This window comes from Argopecten irradians, chromosome 1, assembly GCF_041381155.1.
Source record: "Argopecten irradians isolate NY chromosome 1, Ai_NY, whole genome shotgun sequence".
NCBI classification, from domain to species: Eukaryota; Metazoa; Mollusca; class Bivalvia; order Pectinida; family Pectinidae; genus Argopecten; species Argopecten irradians.
Window position 1 is genome coordinate 41,939,843 of NC_091134.1, and position 12,121 is coordinate 41,951,963.

The window sequence follows — 12,121 nt, forward strand, 5'->3', positions numbered from 1 at the left end:
GATATGTGGGCTAGACAGCGAAAGTGTAGAATGTATATGATAGGGTAACCATGAAATGGCATATTGTTATGTTATCTGTCTTCGGTCTGTGTTCGTGTTTGTACATCTCGTCCATGTTATCATCTTAGAGTAACAACCTTTGTACTTTATACATATATCATCCTCGATACTCAATGGATTACTATCACTGTCATCATATCGATTTCTGGAATATGACAAAGCAAAACTGAAGGTTCTGTGTCTAACAACAGATGAGACAGGTTGTTTGGTCCTTTGATGTACACCAAAAGAATAATGATACACTTGATTTGAAGTTGGCGCCGATTTATGTAACTTTGAAAGAAAGTTATTGTAGGCCTGTAAACCTTCAGTTTGTTTTGACATTCCATTGGTGGATGTATAAGTCATATTCCAGGGTTGGATTCAGATGACATATTCCAGGGGTGAATTTATATGGCATATTCCAGGGTTGGATTTAACGGCAGTGATAGTAACCACTGCAGTATCTAAAATGCATATACATGTGTTTTTAGAAAAAAAAGGAATCGAATCAAAGTATCGTCGTCCTTCGATATAACGAAGTCCCAAGTGTCTTTATTACAGGAAGTTAAGTTTGAAATATATTTGTATGTAAATGGCACTTGCCTTATACATGATTATGAATATCAAATCACTATGATATTGCTATTCGCCCGGTAGATTTTGTTGAAGTATATTCAACAGCTATCCTTTTCAATGTATTCTACGCGGCTGACAAACCTTGACATCACTTTAGTTTCTAGTATATACATGTATATGTAATCTTCAACTATTGATAAATTGATCGGTAGTGGGTAAAACCTGTCTTAACATTGGTAACTATGGATAACGTTTTGGTGAATATAGGAGAGTTTGGGATTTATCAAAAATTTGTGTATTTTTTGATATGTTTGAGCTGTATGTTTTGTGGATTTTATGAAATGATGTCTGTGATAACGCTATACACACCTGGACACAGGTAGGTGTTCATACATTGATTTACACACCTGAACACAGATAGGTAGTATTCTACTGTACACACCTGAACACAGGAATCTAATACATTGATTTACACACCTAAACACAAGTAGGTAATACAGTATTTTACACACCTTAACACAGGTATTTTACCCACCTAAACATATGTAGGTAATGTTCTATTTTACCCACCTAAACATATGTAGGTTATACTCTATTTTACCCACCTAAACATATGTAGGTTATACTCTATTTTACCCACCTGGACATAAGTAGGTAATATACTATTTTACCCACCTGGATGTAAGTAAGTAATATTCTATAATACCCACCTTAACATAAGTAGGCAATACTCTATGTTGCCCACCTGGACATTTATAGGTAATACTCTATTTTACCCACCTGAAATATGTAGGTTATATACTTTTTTACCCACCTGAACATAAGTAGGTAATATTCTATTTCACCGACCTAAACATAAGTAGGTATTGCACTTTTTTACATTCCTGAACATATGTAGGTTATACTCTATTTTACCCACCTGGACATAAGTAGGTAATATACTATTTTACCCACCTGGATGTAAGTAAGTAATATTCTATAATACCCACCTTAACATAAGTAGGCAATACTCTATGTTGCCCACCTGGACATTTATAGGTAATACTCTATTTTACCCACCTGAACATATGTAGGTTATATACTTTTTTACCCACCTGAACATAAGTAGGTAATATTCTATTTCACCGACCTAAACATAAGTAGGTATTGCACTTTTTTACATTCCTGAACATATGTAGGTTATACTCTATTTTACCCACCTGGACATAAGTAGGTAATATACTATTTTACCCACCTGGATGTAAGTAAGTAATATTCTATAATACCCACCTTAACATAAGTAGGCAATACTCTATGTTGCCCACCTGGACATTTATAGGTAATACTCTATTTTACCCACCTGAACATATGTAGGTTATATACTTTTTTACCCACCTGAACATAAGAAGGAAATATTATTTTTTACCCACCTGAGCATAAGTATGTAAAACTATATTTTACCCACATAAACATAAGAAGGTAATATTCTATTTTACCCACCTAGACATAAGTAGGTAATACTCTATTTTACCCACCTGAACATATGTAGGTATAATACTATTTTACATACCTGAACATAAGAAGGTAATACTCTATTTTACCCACCTGAACATAAGTAGGTAATACACTATTTTACCCACCTGAACATATGTAGGTTATATACTATTTTACCCACCTGAACATAAGAAGGTAATATTCTTTTTTACCCACCTGAGCATAAGTATGTAAAACTATAATTTACCCACATAAACATAAGAAGGTAATATTCTATTTTACCCACCTAGACATAAGTAGGTAATACACTATTTTACCCACCTGAACATAAGTAGGTAATACTCTATTTTACCCACCTGAACATAAGTAGGTAATACTCTATTTTACCCACCTGAACATAAGAAGGTAATACTCTATTTTACCCACCTGAACATAACTAGGTAATACTCTATTTTACCCACCTGAACATAAGAAGGTAATACTCTATTTTACCCACCTGAACATAACTAGGTGAAACTCTATATTACCCACCTGAACATAAGTAGGTAATACTCCATTTTACCCACCTAGACATAAGTAGGTAATACTCTATTTTACCCACCTGAACATAAGTAGGTTATCCTCAATTTTATCCACCTGAACATAACTAGGCAAAACTCTATTTTACCCACCTAGACATAAGAAGGTAATACTCTATTTGACCCACCTGGACATAAGTAGGTAATACACTATTTTACCCACCTTGACATAAGTAGGTAATACTCTATTTTACCCACCTGAACATAAGTAGGTAATACACTATTTTACCCACCTGGACATAAGAAGGTAATACTCTATTTTACCCACCTTGACATAAGTAGGTAATTCTCTATTTTACCCACCTAGATATAAGTAGGTAAAGCTCCATTTTACCCACCTTGACATAAGTAGGTAATACACTATTTTACCCACTTTGTCATAAGAAGGTAATACTCTATTTTACCCACCTTGACATAAGTAGGTTATACTCTATTTTACCCACCTAGACATAAGTAGGTAATACTCCATTTTACCCACCTGGTCATAAGTATGTAATACTCTATATTACCCACCTGGTCATAAGTAGGTAATACTCTATTTTACCCACCTGTAGGTAATACTCTAATTTACCCCCGGTGTATAATACTATTTTAAATATCTGAACACGGGTAGCTAATACGTTATTCAATTTTCTTGTCGCGTATGATGTAAATATTGCTTTGTAATTATAAACACGGCAAAATTATGAACCTTGAAGAAATCCTTTATTGTAAATTTTGCAATATACAAAAATTGTAAGATATCTTAATCAATTTTTGTTGTTAATAAGTTGTGCAACAAAATTAAACCGAACTAGATTGAAGAACCTTTTAGTATCCCAGTGAAGTTTTATAACATTGGGTAGAACTTACACATTTCTTTTGTCACGTTTAGGTGTAAGATCCCAGGACTTGAGAATGACACGTATCGGATACAGAGTATATATCACCAGAACCTCATCGACAATGTCATACCTCCATCTGACATTAACTCGCACAGTTATGACCAGTGCCATCTGTATTCGACCAATGAATTAAGGTCCGATAACTCCAGCGGGTCTGTCAATGTGTCACGTATACCGTGTACAGAATGGGTTTACAGTGACGATGTATTCGTCCAAACGATAACCACAAAGGTAAATATTTTTTCTAAGACTTTAAATCTTGTATCGGTAAAATACCATATTTTACAGCAAGTAATTTAATATTATCTCTTCAAATCACCTACAGCATTTGAAAGGGACACTTGTTTTTCTTTTAACAATATCAAAAGCCTATTACAAATATAAAGACCGTATATTTCTTTTGAACACTAGACCGAGAAATGATAATAGGTCTGGTAATTTATTGTTTATCTCATTTTTTTTTTTTTTTTTTTTTTTTGAGGGGGATGGTTACTAATATGACATTCCTTGAACGTAGGACATTATTGTACGGAGTAGAATTTAGAAATTTTTATTAGAAATTTTTATACGCGTGTTATCGCCTTTCTCTCTTGCAAACCACTAGTAATAAATCACATCTAAAAGTCCAACTTTAAAGCAAATACTTAAATCTCAATGTTATGTATTCAACCAACCATAAATAATCAACGGAGTGAGAGGAAATCCCTCATGACGCCCCATTGTTAAATTAGAAAACAAAATAAGCATGTGCTAGGTTTAACATGATGTTTAATCAAAGTATTAATTTGTTTAAGATGATATGATGCCAAATATTTTCTGTTTTTTTTTTAGTTTAACATAGTGTGCTCTGATGCCTACCTCATACCATTGGTAAAGTCTTTGTACATTGTCGGGAAGTTGATCGGAGCGGTTGTTTTTGGCAATTTGTCTGACTCGTGAGAAGCTATTACTTTTTTTCGTACAATAAGTGAAAAGTTAAAACAAAGAGTAAAATGAAAACCATTTCTATTACGTGTACATGAAAAATCGTAATAACATATATTCTTTGAAACGAGAAAGTGTCCTTTCCTTAGCAAAATAAATGGTTGACTATTATTTCATTTCAATATTAATTGACAGGTTGTTATTGTCATTATTTCTATAGAATCGGACGTAGAACCACGTTTTGCATCGCTTTGATGTTAATGTTTGGAGTGACGTTCGGAATGTCCTGGTGTTCTTCGTACGCAATGTACACCGTCCTGATGATGGTACTTGGCGCATCCACACAGGGAATATTTCCGGTGGGGATGGTACTAAGTACGGAGTGTATATAGCATATCTTAAATCAGTTATATCCACTAACTAATTACATGGAAAAGATAATTCATTAAAAATTATTAATATCTAGCTCCTCTACATGTATAGGCAATCAATTGCATCAGAATTATTCTCAACCTCTTTATCGGCAATTTTTTTTCATTCGCAGACTATTTTCACCAAATAACATTCAGTGTTCGAAAAGAAACAAAAGAAACAAGAATAGATGAAGAGAGTTTTTGTTTCTGTAGATTTGTTTAACCCTAGCTACACTTGTATTTAAATATGGTGATATATCAGTTGAACATTTCAAACAGATAATAAGCAATCTGTCAGGAGTAAAATAGTTTCAGAACAATTAATACTGTACCATAGTTTGCCAAACCAAACACATTGGCTTTATGTACGAATATTTGTTTTTTTTTTCTGTCGGATTCTTTTTGATGTTCATTTTAAGGAAAATTACGAAAGCTGTATTTTTATTCTGCATTAAGAAAATCAACGTTTTCAAGATAACGTATGGAAATCGTTGATATATTTTATTTATTTTATATGATTAATATGTAGCTCCTAACTGATCATGGATGTCGAAAGCTACCAATGAGTAGAACTTTGTTTAGTTTCTTCTAGTATCATTTATCTATTATTTTGTTACAGGTATTGAGTTAGTTGGCCCATCAAAACGAAAGTACACAGGTCTGGTGTTCGAATATTTCTATTCCACCGGGCTGGTCATTCTTCCAAGCATCACATACTTCCTCAGACACTGGTACTATGTGAATATCATTTGTTCAGCCCCAATGGTTCTGTTCGTCAGTTACTGGTGGTAGGTATTTGCACATAGACTCAGGTGATTGACATTACTCTCCCTTACATTGATTTAGTCTTAATAATATGCACATTATTGATTTGAATATTACAGAATTATTTGCCCTTGTTGGCACATACAATGTATGTATTTAGCACGCTGGTAAGTCAAAGACCCACTATAGACTAATATATATAGAGAAAGGTAAGGAACTCTTCCGTGACGCAAAATTAGGTAATTTAGTTCAAAGTGTTGTAAAAAAAATACAATCCAGATATCTCAACAGCTTCGATCTTAGTTAAAAGTTAAGCTGTTAAACATCAAGATGATAACACGAAATCCTACTGAACTAGTCTACTTTTTTCACAAACAGTCTCGAAACTTGAAAAATTGACGAATTTCCCTTAGTCGGATACGATCGGGAACATTTTTGCAAACGAAAATGTCTATTCGCTACACTGAAAACACAGCAGCCTACAATAACAGGCTTTGACATAAACACACATCAGGTGAAAACAAATGTATTTACTTGTTTGACGCTTCGTTCCAATCCCCCTCTCGTGGTCCTTATATCGTTTTTCAGTGCTTATATTTATCCGTGTCAGGTTGACGGCCATTTTGCCACTATCTTGAAAGTTATGTAGAAGCATTTATTCATTGGCAGAGTTAAAACCAACCGACCAATGTGATTAGGCTTTACATAATTCGTTGAAATTTATGTATTTGGAATTAAATTGGCTTGTTTCAGTCAGAACTATTCTTTTCAATTATAATTAGGCTGATTCCGGAATCACCTCGCTGGCTGATAAGTAAACACCGGTATCAAGATGCTTACAATATTCTCAAAAAGATTGCCAAGGCCAACAAAATGCCGATAGACGAAGCCATAATGAGGAAGGAACAGACAACAACATCTACGCCAGGTGCTGCTAGCAGGCTTTGGCACCTGTTCTCTACAAGAAGTTTTATTTTTCGCACGCTGATTGTCATGTTAGGATGGTAAGTTATTTTATCCTGTGAGGAAGGCTTTGGGTTCTGTCCCCCTAGGCGAGGCACACCGAAGTCTATAAAAGTGTTTTTTTTCTACTCCTGCTTAACGCTCAACATACGACTGGTTCGCCCGTTGTCAGTATAATGTGACCGGATGGGGTGTGTTGCTTTGTGTCGTCGGTGGTATGCACTAAAAAAAGGACAAGAGTGCCATTAGACAAGAAGCCACAACACGAATATACCCGTAGCCTTCCAAAGCACACCCTTCATACACGCTACACACAGCATACATGGTAGGGTATCCTTACGACTGTTAATTGTATCAATCAAACATACAACCAATAGCAAATAAGACAATGTTGCTGATACATTATGTATCAGGTTAGTTTTGATCAATAATAGATTTAATTAATAGACTTGTAGATACTTTACTATATGATCTTGTTATGGTAATATTTCCGATGAAAAGAAGATATTACTCTACTAAGATTCCGAAATAATCTGTACTGGTTGTATCATAAATTCCACAATTAGATTGAATTTTGAATTCCATAATCATAAAGTGACTTTTTCTAAAGAGCAGGCAGGGCGAAGAGTTACAGGAGTATTCGTATTAAATTACATTGTCATAAACTACCGAAAAGAGTCAAAGGAGAGGTATCAATTGGGCAATTCAATGGCCTCTTTATGATAAGAAAAATATATTGCATGAAGATACCTTAGGGTCAGTTTCTTATAGTATTATGCTAGTCAAAACAACAGATTTGTTTGGATCTCATGCTAGGTATCAAAAGTTTCAATACATTGAGTCATTCAATATTACATATTAGAGCAGATATGATAGTTTTGCAGATTCTGTCTACGATACATGGGAATGTCAGTTCAGAAAACAGCATCAGTTGCTAAAATTAGGTGACAGTGATCTAGTTAGGTATTTGTTTTATTTTGGTGTCATTTTTAATCATTTGATAGTTAAAGATTGATGTTTTGCACTGTTTTTACATGATCTGCTCCAGATGATTACATCCTAGGTCTAGACGTTCCCCTCATCAACAAGTGACTTAAAACTGAGACTTAAAATTGGTCAAAATAGAAACACTTCCATTGATTACGCTGCTTGTATCACACCCACAGACGAAAATGACATTTTTTTTAATTAGTAATAACTAATTCTTTTAATTGGTATTAGTCGTTCATTACTGCCTGTTCTATGGTCAAATTTCGTATTCCCGGATTAGAAACATATTTGATATATATGATTAATCTGTCTTTAACCAGCATTGGCAACCATGGTAATTATTTCAAACTAGTGTCTATTCAAACAATACAGGATAGATTGTAATTTATTTTCAAAAGATCCGTTTCAGATTTTTCTTTCCATAAACAATAGCTCAGTTGAGGACACAAGGTGGGCTAATTAAGGTAGATATATATAAGTCTATATAGTGAATGAAATATCCAGGTGAGCAATGCAAAGAAGATTAGCCCTCTATTTCTGAGAAAAGTCGATTTGAATCACTCTTTCACCTTTATCCTTATTTTTGATATGTATCGTATATACTCCTTTCTAATCATGAATTTATCATTCTGTTTACAGGTGTATAACGAGTATGACTTATTACGGGTTGTCTCTCAATGCTGGCAACCTTGCTGGGGATTTTTATCTCAATATGATTATATCAGGACTAATAGAAATGCCGGCTCATACCATTGCTCTGCTTATTGTGGATAGAGTCGGAAGGAAGAGGGTTTATTGCATGGGAATGATACTTGGAGGGTGCGCATGCGCATCCACCATAATCCCCATTATCATCAACGAAATAGGTTAGTCCACGTGACCAGAAGGCAGATCAAATATCGATTGATACTAATGATGAAAATAATATTATAACATAAACTAAACATTAGACATCGTTGTTAAAACGCTTTCCAATGATATTTCTAGGCTCTGTGTCTATTAAAATTGACTCCAGGATCATGTAATAATCTTAGGCTGAAGTTTTTGCTTTGCCAATCAAATATGGCGTAACTTTTTGTAACGTCATTTGTGATAAGTTAAGACTATTTTAGACTAAAAAAATGTTTCAAGATCTTTGACCATGATGTCGTAACTTTGGTATGAGGTATAATTACTCCGTTTGTGAATAATGAAAGTCCAACATGCACTTATAAGGGCGAAGCACTTCTAAGGTAACACATATATAGATATATTAAAAAAATCAATCTTCAAAAGTCAATCCTACATACTGATAGTTCAGTTAGCGGCCGCCATTTTTTGTCCTATGTATCCACGTGAATGCGATGCTTTGAAGTAAGATCATTATATAATCAAGCTCAGAGATATCGCTCTTATTTTGCAAGCGTTCAATTTATTCCGACCAGCTTCCAATGTAATCAGCTGACCAAAAACGGAATATCTGTTACGGAAATAATATTGATTTCTTTTCAAATGGGGGTTTGGGACAAGGATACAGTGTGAATGTATGAATAAAAAAAACCCAGAAATTTCGGCTCCGTTATTTCCTTAAATTGCACTTTTTAACATTGTATTATTAATGGTTATTGAAACATCTGAATGCGCCCTTTATGGCCTTGCCTTCAATCATATTAAGCTATATTTGATATTTCAGATAACGTCGTAATTGTCACTACACTCGCCATGATAGGGAAGTTTTGCATAACAACAGCTTACGACACGATGTTCTTCTATACAACCGAGTTGTTTCCAACTGTTCTAAGAAATGCCGCACTTGGTTTGTGCAGTTGTGCTGCCAGAACAGGGGGAATGGTAGCACCTTTTATCGCGGACTCCGTACGTATTAGCATAATACAATATTGTCCTACATTAAATATGCTGTGCTTTTCCAGTATTCTCCTTGGCTTTAATATGGTCAAGTTGGCGGTTGTTACTTAGTATATTTACTCGATATTTCTATTTTAGAAACGTCTAGTTGACATTGTCATTGTGACGTCACATTGCCCAATTGAAGAGTTTTACAATGCATGGTGGTGCCCTAGGACTTCACTCTTTGTTTGAGGTTTTGGCCTTCAAATTGTGTTTTTTGCATTCCATCATAACATTTCCTATGTATATTGGAACTTAACTAATTTGATTAAACATGCATATGACCTAACCTTACGTATTGCTGTTGAATCGGGCCACGCTCTCGGTCATTACTTAAATCTACCAATATATGACTTCAGTAACTTCTTCGTAGCCATACATTGCCATTTCAGTACAAATACATAATTCGATCGTTACTTAATGGAACCTAGAAATTTCTCCGAATTATATGTTATCGCAATTAATGACATGGCTTAGTTCGAGAGATGGCAAAGCACATTAAATTAGGTGACTCGATGCATATGGTACATGGCTAAGACATAATTTATTGAAGGAACGTATATTTGTTATAATGTTGATGCAGATTCTGGGATTTTGTTTTAGTTCATTTAGATGTCATTGTAACCATTTTCTTGTCTATTTTACACTTAATAAATATATGACACACGAAAATGTTCTTCTTTTCACCTGTTCCATCTTTAGACCTATTTAAAAATATTAAAACTTAAAAGTCCGCGATCTTTTGAATTCATTCGATTGCTACTGCCATTGCTTTTACCCTTATTATCAGTGCTAAATAATGAATACCAACACAGTTCATCTTTTTGGATGTGCATTGTATTGTTATACAATACCATATATATCATATTTTTTACAATATCACATCTTTTGTATTGTTTTATAAATATGGGTAGATATGGGATTGATGACATGGTTTGACGGGCCAATTATGTGATAAGTGGTAATCTTTCACAGGTACTAGTCTAAGGTTAAAACGTATGCGATTGATACAGGGAATCTCAATTTCATTATTACTCTTCACGATTTGATACTTTCATTTAGACTTAAGTCTTATACAGTGTATACGTAACTAAATTAAGCTCTGCTTGTTACAAATTTGATGCCATTTTATGATTTCAAGTTTTCTATTCATAAATTTTGATGGACCAATTATCATCGAAACCAAAACTAAAGCAATGAAATTATACACATTTCAGGCAGTTTTGGTTAATGGTATTACTGCTCAAGTCCTCCCGTTTGGAGTATTTGGATTCCTTTCTGTTATTGCTGGATTGTCGTCTATATATCTACCAGAAACATCATATAAATCTTTACCAGAAACTATGGAAGATTGCAAACTCCTCGGAAGGTGAGTAATTACATTGAATATGTAGCTTCGTATCAAAGTCAAAAACCTCAAAGTTTGGTTGTTCATATACACATTTAACGTTAATAACAGTAATCGATATGATCGTATACATTACACTATGGAGAGTCTCCTTTCGTGCTATGCAATAACTGGTCTAGACTTGTTATAAACTGTTCGAAAAAAGTCGGATTTTTATTATTTATTTGTTTTTTTGTATTTCAAAGAAAATAAGTGGACAAGTGACAAAATCTCAAAGTTAATTTTTCATTTCCACATTACACTCAAGAGCATCTTGATAAAGCACAGAAAACTTGATGAAGAGTTTGCTGATATGTAATATGTGTTATTGTTGTCCTTATTTTCAGGTCTTCAGATGAGTTAGTCGAGGAAACAGAAACCAATGAGAACACATATAAGATGTACGGAAGTAATGGTCAGAACCCGCGTAATGAAAACAAAACTGAAAACTGACTATGTTAGTCAAACAACTTAAATAAGAGAGAAAATTAGAGGTATTTAAAATGGCCACCATCGACAGGGAAATAATTCATAGACGATTCTAAAAGTGTTGTTGACTTCTTTCTTTCTCAACTGAATTTTTTAACATTGTCATTGTCAATTTCCATGGCCATATATTATTCTTTGAAGGCGATCAGATAAGGACTTTGATGAATAAAATTTCATGGAAAATGTTAATTATTCGAGAAAATATATCACACGTGAAAGAGTTGCGTATTTACGATTAGTGTATGTTCTCCTGATATTATTAAATAATTATTTTTGTAAGCGAAAAAAAATGCAAAAGAATATGGAAAGTAAATAAAACACACCTCCTGTGAATAATAAAATATTTTCATGCGTAAATTCGATTCATCAAAAAGAAAAAGAAAACTAACTTAGCCTGTAATGTGACAAATTATTATTCCACGTTGCACATAGACACGTAAAAATGTAGTTATTTCATATGTTCATATTTACAAAAAAAACTATTCAAAATTCTGATGCATGCCTTGTATAAGATATTACCTGTCGTCGAGGTCTAAGTTTTTTGAAAAAGTGTAAAAAAATATTGAGATAATCCTTGCGATAATCATTTGTTTTGACATTTTCTGGATGCTTTGCGATTTGAATATAGAAAATCACATTTTACACTCCCTGTTTACCTGATCCATTGTGCTAGAATTTTGATAGAATGAAGACGATATAAGCAGCATGTAACATAAAATGTGTATACAAACATGGTAGAGAAACGGAACG

General features: G+C 33.8%; 1 protein-coding gene across 1 annotated transcript; it reads left to right on the forward strand.

Moving 5' to 3' along the window:
* The first annotated feature begins 804 nt into the window (after window positions 1-804).
* LOC138328386 (organic cation transporter protein-like) lies at window positions 805-11,714 on the forward strand. Its single transcript, XM_069275176.1, has 10 exons — window positions 805-997; window positions 3,544-3,784; window positions 4,385-4,488; window positions 4,698-4,852; window positions 5,510-5,678; window positions 6,438-6,659; window positions 8,248-8,474; window positions 9,281-9,462; window positions 10,713-10,864; window positions 11,230-11,714. The coding sequence occupies exons 1-10, from the start codon at window positions 861-863 to the stop codon at window positions 11,333-11,335; spliced, it is 1,695 nt and encodes a 564-aa protein (XP_069131277.1). The 5' UTR covers window positions 805-860; the 3' UTR covers window positions 11,336-11,714.
* The last annotated feature ends 407 nt before the right edge of the window (window positions 11,715-12,121 follow it).

What these genes read in the sequence shown, in the direction of transcription:
- LOC138328386 (XM_069275176.1), top strand. Translation starts at nt 861, where the DNA reads ATGGATAACGTTTTGGTGAATATAGGAGAGTTTGGGATTTATCAAAAA. An exon ending in CTGATTGTCATGTTAGGATG is followed by an intron (nt 6,660 to 8,247) that starts GTAAGTTATTTT and finishes TTCTGTTTACAG; the next exon opens with GTGTATAACGAGTATGACTT. An exon ending in CATTATCATCAACGAAATAG is followed by an intron (nt 8,475 to 9,280) that starts GTTAGTCCACGT and finishes TTGATATTTCAG; the next exon opens with ATAACGTCGTAATTGTCACT.